This window comes from Centruroides sculpturatus, unplaced genomic scaffold (assembly GCF_000671375.1).
Source record: "Centruroides sculpturatus isolate CEXI.00-Female unplaced genomic scaffold, Cexi_2.0 scaffold86, whole genome shotgun sequence".
NCBI classification, from domain to species: Eukaryota; Metazoa; Arthropoda; class Arachnida; order Scorpiones; family Buthidae; genus Centruroides; species Centruroides sculpturatus.
Window position 1 is genome coordinate 822319 of NW_019384475.1, and position 16553 is coordinate 838871.

At 26.4% G+C, this 16553-nt stretch overlaps 1 protein-coding gene across 1 annotated transcript in view; it reads left to right on the plus strand.

The window, feature by feature from the left end:
- The window catches only part of LOC111621289 (inactive dipeptidyl peptidase 10-like), a 97889-nt gene extending 81462 nt beyond the window's left edge, over positions 1-16427 (plus strand). Inside the window, exons 10-24 of the mRNA XM_023363375.1 lie at positions 60-167; positions 5798-5918; positions 8494-8660; positions 8993-9093; positions 9996-10122; positions 10247-10396; positions 10475-10554; positions 11116-11330; positions 14006-14104; positions 14231-14306; positions 14392-14586; positions 14679-14836; positions 14905-15042; positions 15727-15800; positions 15870-16427. Of these exons, the coding sequence (XP_023219143.1) occupies positions 60-167; positions 5798-5918; positions 8494-8660; positions 8993-9093; positions 9996-10122; positions 10247-10396; positions 10475-10554; positions 11116-11330; positions 14006-14104; positions 14231-14306; positions 14392-14586; positions 14679-14836; positions 14905-15042; positions 15727-15800; positions 15870-16022 (1962 nt within the window). The 3' untranslated portion in view covers positions 16023-16427. The remainder of the gene's footprint in view (positions 1-59; positions 168-5797; positions 5919-8493; positions 8661-8992; positions 9094-9995; positions 10123-10246; positions 10397-10474; positions 10555-11115; positions 11331-14005; positions 14105-14230; positions 14307-14391; positions 14587-14678; positions 14837-14904; positions 15043-15726; positions 15801-15869) is intronic.
- Positions 16428-16553: the final 126 nt, after the last annotated feature.

Genomic DNA, 16553 nt, shown 5'->3' on the forward strand with positions numbered 1-16553 from the left:
ATTTTAAATAATTTTAGCCAAACAATAATAATAGTAAAAATAATAATTTATCATTTCAGCCAAATCGAAAAATTCCAACCATCAAATTGCTTGTTGTTGATCTTACTCCTGGTAAATTTGTACCTCAGACTATTCATCCACCACGAGAATATGCTGACAAGTATATAGCTTCATCAATAATTTAATAAAATATAATTTATATTATATTATACAATAGCTTTTATTATATTGATATAAAAAATTTATTTATAGTTAGAGTTAGTATTTTACGTTTAAATTTAAAATTTTTTAAATAGCTTATACAGGATTTTTATATCTGTAAATAATGATCCCTACATTGTAGTTTGTAATTCATTATTTATAAATTACGATGTATGGATAATGTGTCTAATCAGTAATGGTTTATGGGTAATCTTGTATAAAAATTATTTTTGTCTCCATAGATTCTACAAACTCAGAGAAAAACTTTCAGATCATTAGTTCTCAGTCTATTCTATACATCTATGTATACTTTGTTGAAAATGTCAATATGTATTATTGAGAAATGTCTGCCTAACATTTCATACAGATGTGTCTCCAAAATGGCCTAACACACGTGACTATTTCAATAGTTATCTATCTAACTCACAGGATTTACTTCAATTGATCCAAAGAGACAGATCCAGATTTCTTTAATTTGTGAAGTCTGTTGATCTTAAGAATAATATTTATGAACTATGATAATATTTATTATTTATGAATCATCCAGTATATTAAATTAATTATTTTATATACTGGATGATTAAACAAAACTTTACATCATATGATTAAACAAAAACTTTATTTGCAAAGAGTGAGTTGGTAATACTGTGAGCTGGCCACACTTGTTACTGCCTTGCTTTTCATAGTGAGAAAATATTTCAATCTTGAACATTTATTTATTATAGACTTTAAGGATAACATTCAAAACATCTCACAGGCNTTAATTTGATTTCATTTCACTCTCTTAATATTATAGAAAACTGTGAATAAAGGTATATGGAGTAGTAGTATAGTGGTACCATACCTACATACATCTTTGACTTTGAATAACAGTTTAATAATCATGACAAAAGTTGAATCATACAGTTTACAGTTTAATAATTATAAGTTTAATTATATCTTCTTTTTTACAGGTTTTATTATGATGTAGTAATGCTTTAATTATTATGTTAAATTTGTAATTATTATGTAATTTATATGATTTTGTGTGACATTATATTTGTAATAATGGTTATGTCTATTATGAAGCATTCCACAGTGTCACATAACAATGACAACTTATTTTTTAATTTTGAATAAGCATTACTATTAGTAATACTGTTTCAAATAATAATAATACTGTTTTTCAAAGAAACAATAATGTAAATATCCATAAAAATCTGACAAATAAACATTATGTTTAGATGTTTATTTCTTATAGTATTTGAACCTGTAATTGTGTAAATTAGATATGATGCCCTTAAATATTTTGTAATTAGTTCAACTTTATAAACACTTATTAATCAAGTTTGTGTTTATTCATCATAGGAATTTGTGGATTTTTGTGTTGGAACTGTGTATGCTTAGACTTGATTACTTCAAATAAAATTCTTATGTTTAAAGAAATTTGGAAAAGTTCTAATTTTTAAGAATATAATTCATATTAAATTTTTAAAATATTTAAAGATCTAATTATGTTTTTAATTAAGAATTTTCTGATAATTAAAACATTTTTACTAGCTCTGTTAAATTACAGTCAAATCAATACATGCAGTTATGATCATATTTAATGTTTTATTTATAATTAAATATTATTCACTAATGTGATTTTAATCTTAGTAATCTTATTTATTGGATAATGTCATAAAAATTGTAAGTGTAAAACTGTTTCAAACAATCTGTATCTGAATCTATATTAAAAATTGAAAAAACAGACATTCTTGGCCAAAACATAATTTCACTTCTGACAATAAGATCTGTATTTTAACTCTAATTGTTGATTAAGGCTATCAAATCGTGGTCCATTTAATAGGAGGGCCTATCAAACAGACCATCTTCATAACCTGGAGGCCTTGGAAATATATAAAGCCATCCTGATCGACAAGTGTATTAATTTTAAAGACTGCAACACAGTATTGCATGTGTGGAGATACCTTTATGAAAAATTCAATCATAGTTAACTTATATTAATTCATCTCAGACACTGTGTACTGTACATCTTAAAAATGTATATTTATGACATTGTCATACATTTACGATTTTTAATCTATCTACCATATGAATTTGGTACACGTTATGAGTTGTTCAAAATTTTAAAATTGATTTTTTGAATATTATCATTCTAGCATTCCATTTTGGAATTTGTTTTATTAAAATACCTGAGGCAGGCCTTGGAGAACGCTGAAAACGTTTGAAGTTTTCATTAAAGTTATGTTACTGGTATTTAAAGATTTTGTTTTTGTTTGATCAAATCATAAATCACATTTAAAGTTGTTAATTGGATATCTCATGTTCATTTCATTGGTCTTATTGTTGGTTTTACTATCTTTTATGGTCTTATTTAAACACTAAGTAGATAACAAAACTGTAATTAATGAAATATGTTTTAAAGAAGTGAACTATTCAAAAACAAATTTTTGTCAAGCTAGTCAGACAATGAACAGTTTTAAATACTGTCCGAGTACATATTACCAGAGTTTACAAGGGTTGCTCTGAAAGTTTGAGTTGTTGAAGTTGTGTTTCTGTTGTTGTTGTTGTTGTTGTTTCTTAAGTTATGGCAATGCAACACTTGGACGATCTGCCTAGCGGGATGCCTTCTGAGAGGTCTTGTTAAGGGAAACTGCCCCTATTTAGGCATTACAGATCAGAGAAAACCCAGAAAACTCCACGTGGCCAGCCCATCTGAGCAAGGCGTGAACCCACAACCAAACTCCTAGTGTTCAGGGTATGAAGACCGCTTGGCCACTGGTGGCCAGTTGCTCTTCTGAGTTAAGTTCATAGTTCATATGTTGCTGTATTTGATATAAAGAAAAATCTGTTGCATATGCAGCAAAGCAGTTCTTATTAAGCATTTTCACCAAGAGTTGTCACTATCCATTTTGTCACCATCTGCAAGTGTGCAAAGTGAAAGTGGTGTCATTTTGACGAAGAAGCAACAGAGGTGACTTGTGAGTATTTTTGGACAATGATGTTTGTGAAGATTGAGTGTTGATACAATGCTGATAAAAGCAATATACAGAGTTTAATACCAAAACACAAATAGTGAACAGATACAATTAATACACTTTATTTACACAGAACAAAACAAGTAGTGCAGGGTCTTTTGTTGGGATCTCAACTAAGATTGTATACCAGTGAATTTTCCCACTTCAGGATGCATGTAGTTACGGACCAAACAAAAGAAAACATTTTGCGCCTAACAGAAGTAACCCAAAATTACTATTACCTTAAAACTACCTTACAATCTATTTAAAAGGAAAGTAGGATACAGAAATTAGAAGGACAGAGATAAAAAGATTAATAGTGAAAATACCCAGGATTTTGTCTGGGGATATTGTTCCTCACTTGCAAGATGGGGTCCACAATGAATTCTTCTGGCTTTCGTCACAAATATAGTTCTGTTGCTTATTCAACTTTGTGATGATCAAAAGTCTCTTGTTCAGAAAGGAGCACCAATAAAATTTATGTCCTATCGAGCCACACGGTACTTGCCAAAGCTTAACCTTTTTCGCTCTTCCATTCTTACCTCCTCAGATTATGAGGAGATGTGAGTCCTCTCTGAAATTGATCTTAAGAGTGACCAGTTTCAACTTCCCCTTTGGGCCCATTGTTGTTCTCTCTATTGTTCTCAATGTTTCTCAGAACAGACTCCCCCCCATATTTACAAAAGAAGTATTAAAAAGGGATAGAAACTTTCAGAAAGGGAAGACAAGAGCAAAGGAAAGACATTGAGAATTAAAATAATCAAAATACATAAACTTTAAATAATTAATAAGGTAAGTAGCCACATGTTTTAAAACTATAAAAATTTTAAATCTATTTTTTTTTAGTCAGTGTTTTATGCATTTGCAGCAGCCTTTTTGAATTTATCCATTATAGACATAGTTTTTTGCTGTTTGGTGAATTTTGGTATGGCAGAACAAGTCTGAAAGATTTTCTGAAAGAAACTAGAAGCAGCCACCCCTCAACTATAGTTACTGAGCAGAATGTTGCTTGTGTGGATGTCATGGTCAGAGTGAACACCCCTGGATATTAACAAAGAGATTATGCAATATCTTGAAGATTGGAGTTGCAGCAATGCATGAAATTATTCACATATACCTTTTATTTAAAGGTGGTTTCATATTGCTGGGTGCCACAGTCTCTCACTGAGGAGAAAAAGGAACCCTGTATGGGATGTTACTGGTGATGAAATATTTGTTTATTAGAATGAGCTAGAAACGAAGTTGGAATTCCAAATTTGGATTGAAGCATCCAAGAAATGTTGGTTGGCAAATGTTAGCCATATAAAAACTGGACACATTTGCATCATTTCATTGATAGAAAGAAAACTCTTATTGCTGAATGGTACACCATTCTTTGCCTAACCAAGGTCTTTGAGCATTCTAGCAGGAGACAGCCAAGACCAGACTGTGAGGTCTTCTTGGCTACAACAATGCATCCACCCACACAGCTGTAAAAATCATCAAATTTCTGAATGAATTGTATCTTTAGTACATCTGATAACCTATCCACTTGATAGCCCTGTCCTGGCCTGTTGCAATGTTTTTCCCTTTCCAAAAGTGATGGAGAGTTTTTGTGTATATCATTTTGGGTCACCAGAAACTGAAATACCTACAATGATTAGTTGGGGGCCATCCCCAAAGAAGAATGTCTGCATGTTCCAGAAGATTTGACGGAATGAATAATTGCATTCAGTATTATGGAGAACATTTTGAGAAATTGTGAACAATGTCAATAAGTTTCCCACAAAATTTTTCATGTAACCTGATCCTAGTATGTTGTAATTATCATGTGGTGCATTCCAACATCATATTGCATTCATATTTTAAGAGAAAATAAGTTTTACATTTTAATATTTAGATTTTTTGCATGAGTTTAATCAAATTGAAATAGTTCATTACATGTGCTATGTGTTTAAATATTAGTATATTAATAGTGAAAAGTTGACATGAAAAACGTTAAAAGAATTTCAGTGTTGTTTATTGAGGATTAAATGACTAATATCATATTACTTTTAGAAGAAGATCTTTCATTCTTAATTTTGTTTTGCTGCATTGGTGAATTTAACCTTCATTGAATCGTTAAACATAACAATACCTGATTTTAAATGTGTTAAAGTAGCATCTTTATAGTAATCACATTAATGACACTGTTCAACAATTCTGCAAAATTCAGATTTTACTAGTTTATATTAGTATTTTTCCTTCAGACTCCATTCACTCACTATAGGGCTTTATCATGGATATCCTCTTCCAAAGATACTAGGAGAATGATGGCAATTGCTTTTTTGGTTTTCTATTTTAGGGCTTTTGTTTAATCATTGTTTAATATAAGTTCCAAATTTTCCAAGCTTCATTCCTGCTTCTGAGTATAGTTATACAGCACTATTGATACTACTATATTTAAAACATGTTTTAAAATGAATATATTAAATTTATATAAGAATATATACTATTAATTTTAAAGTAATTACAAACTTTATACTAATTAAATCAAGATTTTTACATTTAATAAATATAAATACTTCTGATAAGTTTTAATACTTTTTAATTAATTTTTTTATTAACAGGTTTATGTTTATGAAAATAATATATATTATCTTCCAAGTGTTTTCGAAAGATACACACCAACTCCTCTCTCTCACACTGGAGTTTTTGGAGCAGTATTGAATGGGATTCCAGACTGGATTTATGAAGGTAGATATTTATAGAAATGTACAAACTTTTTACTCTGATATTTTAATGTAGTTTTGAAACAAATAACACTTATTATTAAAAATCTATTATCACATGGTTGCCAGTATTTATCCAAAAATCTATTTGGTATTATCTTCTTATTTGTTAAAGCTACTTCTTGACAAAATTGTGATAAAATTGAACTTGACTTGCCTCATAAGCACATCAATTTTCTATCTTGAAGTGACAATGTGACTGAAACTGTGTTACATACTTATTATTTACATCTTATATTCATCATAACACAAACTAGTATTGATTATAATGCAATGTGGCTTGAATTCATCTCTCATTGAATGCTATGTATTTAGTTCTTTCCAACTCTGAATTTCATTCATTTCATTTTACAAATGAATATTTAGAGATGATTGGAAATGAAAGCAATCTGAGTATGATACTAACTACGTGATTTTTTTTTATTGTGTGCATATTTATTTATTGATTATAAATAGGTGTGATTACACATATATAATGTTTCCTTAGATGTTAGTTATTCATAATGAAGTGAGATGTTGAAAAGAAATTCCATATATATTGCATATATAAATAAGTTTGTGTTATACCAAAATTAATAACTCAATATTTTTATTGAAAATATATATGCTATTCTTTTCAGTGAGCTTCATGTAGAATGATATAGCAATATAATTTGGAGATTGATAATTATGTATAATTTTGGTTTGAGAAAATTTATTTTGCTTCAAGTTACCATATCACTGTTTTTCAAAAATAGAATTAAAAATTATATATTAAATGATGAATTGTATGTATACACATTGTTGTTCTATTGTAATAAGTTCTCATGACATAATTAACAAGATGAATGATCAGGAATGGAGAAAATGAATAGAAAAAGATCAAGAGTTGGAGGAAAGCAGTAATTCAGGGAGCAAGAGATGGAGGGCAGGAGACTGAGAGGAAATGAAAGAGGATAAGTGCGTGAAGATTGAACAAGCTAGAGAAGCATGAAGATGACTTGCAGAAAAATGCTGAAATTTAACATGATAATGATGAATTAATAATAGTTTTTAAAAATTAGATATTTAAAGCAATATATTAGCATCTTAAGAATATATTAATCTTTAAAAATTCTAGGTTTGTGTCAAAAACAATTTTTAAATACTTAATTTTTAGTTTATTGCATAAAATTCCAAAATCATTAAACATACAATAAAAAAATTTTAACAGTTTATTTATGAAGATCCTTTCAAATAAAACAAAGAAATAATAAGAAAAAAAATAAAAATAAATAAAAATATTTTTAAATTTAGGAAAATATTTTAGTTTCTAATAAAAGAATTTTGTTTAATCCTATTAATTTTTTTAACTTTCTAAATATTTTTCAAAATTTAAAAAGTTTTAAACATTTTTTATAATTTAGTCATTAACTTTTTAAATTTTTTAGAATTTTTAATATATTTTTTAGTACATTTTTTTCTTGCTTTTAAAAAATTTATACAAATATGCTTCTAATTATATTATATTAAATGTTTAGTTATTTCATTTAAGAATCTCATTTAAGAATCATTTAAGAATTAATTATAATTTTTAGTTAAAAATTATAATTAACTTAAAATTGTTTTTACTTTTTTCATTTACAATTTTTAATTTTGAATCTATGCTGAAAAATGATGAAATTAAATAGCTTAAAAGGCATTAGATAAAATTAGAAATTACCACAAGCTTTAACATCCAATGCACTTTTAAAGTTATTAAAATTAAATAATGATTACTTTTATTATTTTACATGAGACTAAACTTGCTGTAATTCCTATTAGAAAATTAACAAGCTGAAAAGACACTTAAAATCAATAAAAGTTTTGCTGTAAACATCCTTTCAATATTAAATTATTTAACATAATGATATTTTTATCTAAATTTTGTTAAGAAGTTTTGAAATAATAATTATGAATGATATAAAAATACAGTTCCACTACTTAGTACTTAAATTGTTTTTTTTATTAATTCTTTTCATTCTGTATGCATGTTATGAACATGTTTCATACTCATTGTTGGTTAATCAGGCCCACAATGGAACAGGCAATTGATGAGGAATGGAGTCCAACATATCCAGGTCAGACTACCTATGAAAATTTCTGAGGATCTGACTTGGATTCAAACCTGTCCTTCAGACAGTAGCAATTTCTGAAGCATTTAAGCCTTAAATGCTTCAGAAATTTGTCATTGTACATTATTCTTTAATATATCTCCTTCATTTATCATGGCTTTTTTTATTATTTTAATTTTCTAAAGTATTTAATGGTTTTAATTTTATTTGTATTCAGAAACTAATAACAAATTTTTTTGATCTAATAATTTATAATTTTATAAAGTAAAAAGTAATATTTATTTACCAGTATTATTTTTTTTATATTATTATCTATAAGTTTTATGTCCTTATAATTTAAAGCATTAAATTAATTACATTATATTATAGAGCATTAAATTTATATTGTAGTTTTTAATATTTGTAATTTTGAAAATACAAATAAAACAAAAAGATTTTTTCATAATTTCATTTTGTTAAATTTTTCAGAGGAAATATTTTTATCTAACAAGGCAATATGGTGGTCTTTGGATGGTACAAAATTATGTTATGCCACATTTAATGACACAGAAGTTGATATTACATCATATTCATGGTATGGTTCCCATAAAGATGTAAATATATATCCAGAAATTGTCCAAATACGATATCCAAAGGTAATTTAAAGCATAAGATTGAGTACTTTAAAAATAATTCTGTAATTAACTGTTGTTTTAAATTTTTCATTAAGATTATTGTAAAGAAAAAATATATGAATGTCTTTATTCATCATTAATTTTTCTAAGGTTTAACTGCAAAAAAAAAAGATTGTTTTATCTTCAGATAAAGTATTAAATTTATTTTTAAATAAAAAGAACTAATTAATACATATCTATATATTAAAGATTATTTTCTCAATAAGTTAATAAAATGCAAAATAGTTAAATATTATTTTAAATAATTTTAGCCAAACAATAATAATAGTAAAAATAATAATTTATCATTTCAGCCAAATCGAAAAATTCCAACCATCAAATTGCTTGTTGTTGATCTTACTCCTGGTAAATTTGTACCTCAGACTATTCATCCACCACGAGAATATGCTGACAAGTATATAGCTTCATCAATAATTTAATAAAATATAATTTATATTATATTATACAATAGCTTTTATTATATTGATATAAAAAATTTATTTATAGTTAGAGTTAGTATTTTACGTTTAAATTTAAAATTTTTTAAATAGCTTATACAGGATTTTTATATCTGTAAATAATGATCCCTACATTGTAGTTTGTAATTCATTATTTATAAATTACGATGTATGGATAATGTGTCTAATCAGTAATGGTTTATGGGTAATCTTGTATAAAAATTATTTTTGTCTCCATAGATTCTACAAACTCAGAGAAAAACTTTCAGATCATTAGTTCTCAGTCTATTCTATACATCTATGTATACTTTGTTGAAAATGTCAATATGTATTATTGAGAAATGTCTGCCTAACATTTCATACAGATGTGTCTCCAAAATGGCCTAACACACGTGACTATTTCAATAGTTATCTATCTAACTCACAGGATTTACTTCAATTGATCCAAAGAGACAGATCCAGATTTCTTTAATTTGTGAAGTCTGTTGATCTTAAGAATAATATTTATGAACTATGATAATATTTATTATTTATGAATCATCCAGTATATTAAATTAATTATTTTATATACTGGATGATTAAACAAAACTTTACATCATATGATTAAACAAAAACTTTATTTGCAAAGAGTGAGTTGGTAATACTGTGAGCTGGCCACACTTGTTACTGCCTTGCTTTTCATAGTGAGAAAATATTTCAATCTTGAACATTTATTTATTATAGACTTTAAGGATAACATTCAAAACATCTCACAGGCATCACCAAGTTTACTCCAAACAAATGAATTTTTCATTTGGTCATCCTAACATTAACAAAATTTTAATCATAAAAATTAAACAATTATTTTAATTTTTTGCAGAGATTATTATGTAACTTCAGTACAGTGGATTGATTCTAATCAGCTAGCAATTGTTTGGTTGCAGAGACTTCAAAATTCATCAATTATTAGTATCTGCTATGGTGATAAAGGATGGAAATGTGAAAAAGTATATAATAATTCAAATTTATAATTTATAAAACATTAAATAAAAACAAAATTTTTCATTAAATTAAATTGAATGTGCATTTTATATTTGATTCTTTATCACACATTTATAATATTTCATTCAGAATTATCAAGTTAACAGTGACAAGAATGGTTGGGTTGAAATGAATAATCCTCTTATTTTTTCTTCAAATAAACAAAATTATTTCATTTATCTTCCCAAGTCAGAAGGGTTTTCTGGAAATTTTAGACATGTTGCTATGATTAATGTAAAGGTTGGTTATTATTTGAATGTGACATTAAACAAATTATAATATAAAATTAAATTTTAATAAAAATAAATTTTCTTCTAGAACAGTAGTGTGCAATTTTTGACAAGCGGAAAATATGATGTTGTGCAACTTCTTTCTTATTATAAAGCAAACCAAGCTATGTAAGTATGAAATATATTAAATTTATTTATTTAAAACAATTTATTTTTTCTTCTAGGAATTTATATTAACTTTCAGCAAAAGTAATTTATTTAACCATTTCTTTCATCTCATCTGGATAATCAGGAGTCTAATAGATGTAAGAAACAAAAGAATCTAATATCCAGCATAAAATTTATACAATAATATTTTTGGTTAACTAAATTAACCAGCATCATTGTTCCAATTGAATGCAGAAGAATTTCTATAAGATTTTAGAATTTACTATCTGAGTTTTGTTGTCCTAAGCACAAGTTATTTTTTTAATGTCTCTGCCTCATGTGATAGAGAATCATTGAGTAACATTTTTATTATTTTAAGTTATTATCTGAAATTCTTACTTTTTAATATTACTTTCAAAACATTTTATATATCAGCTGCATAATTTCCATGGCATATTTATATATTGATTTTTTTTATCTTAATAATATACATTGTTTTAATTTTACAAAGTTTATAATAATATATTAACAGTACTTATAGTAATACAAGTATTTAGTTCTAAATAAAAAAAATTTTTTCAGATACTTTATCAGCACTTTAGAAGAAAAATCAGGTGAACAACATCTATTTGCAGCCAGTTCTCATAAGAACATCACATGTTTGTCATGTAATTTGGGGAAATCTTGTCTTTTTAATAATGCTAGATTCAGCCCGAGTGCTAAATATTTTATTCTTGAGTGCCTTGGTCCTGATATACCACAAATAGAAATGAGAAGAACCATTGACAATAAGCTTTGTATGATTATTTTGATTATTTACAATATGTTATTTAGTACAAGTATATATCAAGTATTTATAAATAAGTTAGCCAAACTGTTTTAATAATTAATTTTATTTGTTTAAAAAACTCAATATTTGAAATTTGAATCATTTAATTCACTGAACTGTAAAAATCTTTACATGTAGTCCTAAATATGGCAAATTGAATAATTGATTCAGGTAATTAAATAAATACCTAAATCAAGCAGTTTTATCATTATGAAGCAACATAAAATTATTTTATTTGACTAGTACTTTGAACCAAATACAAATTATCATCAGTCGAGTGCCCGTACATTGGGTCACTTGGGGCATGTGCCCATTTTGTCATCAGGTTGCCTTTCTCTTAATCCCCAAGGGAGCTCTAAGATTTCATTTTGTTTTTTAATTAGTTACTTATTTTTATCAAAAAAACAACAGAATTAAAGCACCATATAAATCCTTTAATGAAAAATAAGGGTGAAATGGGATTTTATCAAAATCCCATTTCACCTTTTTTCACCTTTTCAAAAAACATTTTTATGATGACAAAATAAAAATAAAAATATTAGTTATTATTCCAAAAATTTGTTCTAGCATGAGGGATTAATTAAATGCATTAATAAAGGGATACCTGTGTATATATATATATATATATATATATATATATATATATATACAGGTATCCCTTATATATATTAATTAATCCCTCATAACCTCATAACTATAAAATGTTCTTAACCACATAACTATATAAAGTGGGGTGCACAAGCTATAAAAAAATGTCCTTTTTTTTATAGCTTGTGCGCCCCACTTTTATAGTTTGCAGGTGCTGCTGTCATCAGATCTATTCTTCACAAATGTTTGTTCATGTTAAAAACAGTAGACTTGATAATGATTTGTATTTGGATCAAAAATACTAATCAAATAATTGATACAATAGAAAAGCAAACATTATAAACCAACTAAAAATTATTTTTTCTCTATTAACTAGTTTTATAAGAATTATCAATTTTTGTCATAATTACTTAACAAAAAATGGAAAATTATTTTATATTTTCTTTTTTTCCCTAGTTTATTTTTTTTAATGCAAACATTACATAAATTTAAATGATGACACAATATGAGTCAATTTATTAACAGAAACCATAAAACTTTGCTCCACTTACATTGTTACCAAAAATGTTACGAAACTGATGGTAATTAAATTAGAACATGTACACAACAATAAAATTTGTTTCCATATTTTTATCATAAAAATGGGAACACAATATACTTATGTAATGAGGGAAATTAAAGACGGAGATCAAGAATATAACATATTTATTTATGTTAATGAATTTGTTCAAAATAAGAGTAAAAAGGGATAGAATTTTGGAAAAGTAAATTTTTTTGTTGTCTCTTAATTTAGTAATATTGTAAAATAAAAGTCAAAATATGTTTTAATGTTGAGAAACTATTTGAGAGATATTAATTTCTTCAATTGAAATTTTACAGCAAGATTGTTTTAGACTTTTCTGGTTATACTACAAATACTTAAAAACTGTAAACTTTTACTTTTTTTACTCTTTCTGCTCTGTACATATTAAATGAGCCTTTTAGTCATACTGTCATAAGTTCAGTGAGGCTTACAATGAAGATGGCTGGATGATAAAGGACAGAATATGGCCTATCTGGGCAAACTACTCCAAAAAATTTCTGAGGTTGTTCATTTAGATTCAATCCTGCCCCAGAACAATGGCTGATGCCTAAACTACCTCAGCTATCCAGCAGTTAGTTATTATTTTTAGATTTTGTTTTGATATATCAATACATTTATTTTTCTGATAAGCTTTTTTATTTTGTAATTGCCAATACTGTTTTATTGTTCTTTTATGCTCTTTTAATTACTATTTTATCAAATATATCACAACAAAACAATTTCTATTAATACATAAAAAATATAAATTCTTTAAAAAATATAAATTAAAAAATATAAATTCTTTAAAAAATATAACATTTTTGACATAAATAAATTTTTTAAAGAGATGGATCACCAGGAAGCCAAAAAGTATGCATGATTTAGATATGTTTTATTTTTATGTTGATCTAAAACTCTTGTAAAGATGAACATTATGGAAGATCAATGTTAATATCCTTTAACCATCCCTAGATATTTCCTTACATACTTTTTAAAGTTCCTCCTGTTTATAAAACTATTATCATTACTTTAATAATCTTAAAACAGATTATTATTAACTCATATAATTATCTTATTTACAAAATATATTATTCTAAATTATCCTGGTTAATTAAGAAAGCAGTTTATTTATATTAATTATGTTAAACAAAACTTTTCTTTATTTGCATGTTTGTTGTTGAAATTTAACATACTTTCATATGAAGGATAATCCAAAAGCTAGTTAACTGATAAATATTTAAATATTGTTTTAAAAATGGTTAAAATATTCCATTGAAGCAATTGAATCACAATAATGTGCAACTGTTGTAAAGCAATTTTAGATGTTATTAAAGTAATATTAAAGCATATCTTAGTTAACCAACTTTTGTACCACACTACATGTAGAAATAAGCAAATGTAAGTGACAAATCATATGCTGAATTTGTAGCTTTTATTAATTTAATTGTAAATTGTTAATAAATTATATTTGTTACATTTTTTAATATCTCTAGTGTATGTCATTAACGATAACAAAGCTCTGCGTGAGCTAGTTGATAAAAGAACTTTACCAAAAATTCGTTCCTTCAAAGTACCATTGCATAATGGATATAGTAAGTATATAATAAGTTAATTTTTGAAGAAAACATTAAAATATTCAAAAGAATTTAAAGATTTTCAATAAAAGTAGAAAAATAATTTTTAAAATTGCTAATTTACTGATTTATTTTATTTTGTAGAAGCAAATGTACGTTTATTTCTGCCTGCAATTTTGAGAGATGATGAAATCACAAAATATCCAATGGTAGTAAACGTGTGAGTTATTTTAGATTTTAGTATTTAATGTTAACTTTTTATAAATTTTTTCAGTAAATTTTTGACATAAATAAATTTTTTAAAGAGATGGATCACCAGGAAGCCAATTAGTAAATGAAAAATTTAGTATTCATTGGGGAACGTATTTAGCTAGCAAGAAAAATTATATTTATGCTTGGATTGATGGACGAGGAAGTGGAAATAGAGGAGAAAAAATTCTACATGAAATTTATCGTAGATTAGGTACTGTTGAAGTAGAAGATCAGGTATCTGTTACTAGGTAAAACATCTTAATTTATCATACACAACAGATGAAAATTTAAAATTAGATGATGATGCATTCATTCTATCAAAATGTGAATATTCAATTAGATATATGAAGAGTGCCTTACCATTTATTGATGAAAAGAGAGTTGCCATATGGGGATGGGCTTATGGTGGATATGCTTCAGCAATGGCATTAGCTTCTGATGATGGAGCATTCTCTTGTGGCATTTCTGTTGCACCTATTACCAGCTGGCTTTATTATGGTGAGATAAGTATCAAATAATATAGTAATGTTTTGATAAAAATTATTTAAATATTAATTTTTTTATAGATTCAGTTTATTCTGAAAGATACATGCAGTTTCCTGATCCATCTGATAATTTTATTGGTTATGGTAAAGCTGATTTAATGAAAAGAGCTGCTAATATGAGAAGGAAGAAGTATTTACTTGTTCATGGCACTGCAGATGGTAATTTTATTTAACATTTAGTTTAATTAGCTTAAATATATGTTTTAGTTATTATAACAATCTAAATCTGTGGTTTTCATCATGGTTTTTATGATGAAAACCACAGATTTAGATTCTGTTTTAGAGAATTGGATTATAATTGTGGTTGGCTCAGAAATTTTTATGGGTAAATTTACCCAGATATGATGGATCTTATTCCTTACCACTTGGCCATCCCCATTATGAGCTGGCCATACTCATGGCCAGGAATGGATTCATGTCATTCCCATGATGAGTATAGAAAAAGGCCCTGTTAGTGCCCATAAGGTGGGAAGAGTTAAACATGGAAAGAAAAATCATTCTAGAGTGTTACAGATTTCTATGGGTATTACATGATTACCTGAAATCTAATAATCTTATTTAAGTAGATAGGATATCAGATGTGTCACACATAATAAGATAAGCCAGAGTGCAAGCTTCAAAAAAAAAGGGGGGGAAGTTGAAAATTACTGGTCTAAATAAACTTATTAAAAATTGAAAGATAAAATCAAAGTAAAATCATGTTTATAATACTTGTATTTGTAATAGGGAACATGTTCTCATTGCCTTACTTTAGCAAACATACAGCATTTTATTCAAAAATTGATATTGAAAATTAGTTTTGTAATCACAAATAATTAATTAATTAATTTTACAAAATTTCAGATAGTGTCCACATTCAGCAATCAATGTTATTGATTAAAGCACTTACAGATGCAGGTGTTATTTTCAGAACTCAGGTAAGATTTTAATCTATTTATGTGTTAATTCAACTAAACAAAATACATTAATGTACCATTTATATGTAGATATATCCAGATGAGAAACACAGTTTACATAAAGTAATATTTCACTTATATTGGACTATGGAAGATTTTTTGGAGCAGTGCTTTTCTTCAGATCAACAAGAACTTGAAATTGGTTTACAGAAAACCAATGCAGTCAAAAGTAATAAAAGATAGCCAAAAAGTGAAGATAATCTTGTAAATATTAGTTAATGCTGAATAGTAGATAACTTGTTGACTACGATCAATTTCTACAAAGTAAGAAAGACATTCTTATGTTTAATGCATTGAATTATTTCATTACAAACCAAATTAATTCCTGCAAACATTACTAACAAATTTATAAATGTAACCATATCAACTATATTAGTGATAACCTGTAAGATACGACCATTATTCCATGCCGGAGACATACATATATCTTAATTTTTGATACGATTCGATTATTTATACCGAATTGTAAGATAATTTTTTGGTTAGATTTATGTAGAATGAGTTCTTAAGAAAAAAAAAAACATTTAGTGATCAATCTGTGATATATAAATCAATCCTGTGATTTAAAAAAACAAAAAAAACTTAAAAAAAAATAGGGTTTAAGTTTTAGATAATTAATAATAGNCAATTTTTAATTTTGAATCTATGCTGAAAAATGATGAAATTAAATAGCTTAAAAGGCATTAGATAAAATTAGAAATTACCACAAGCTTT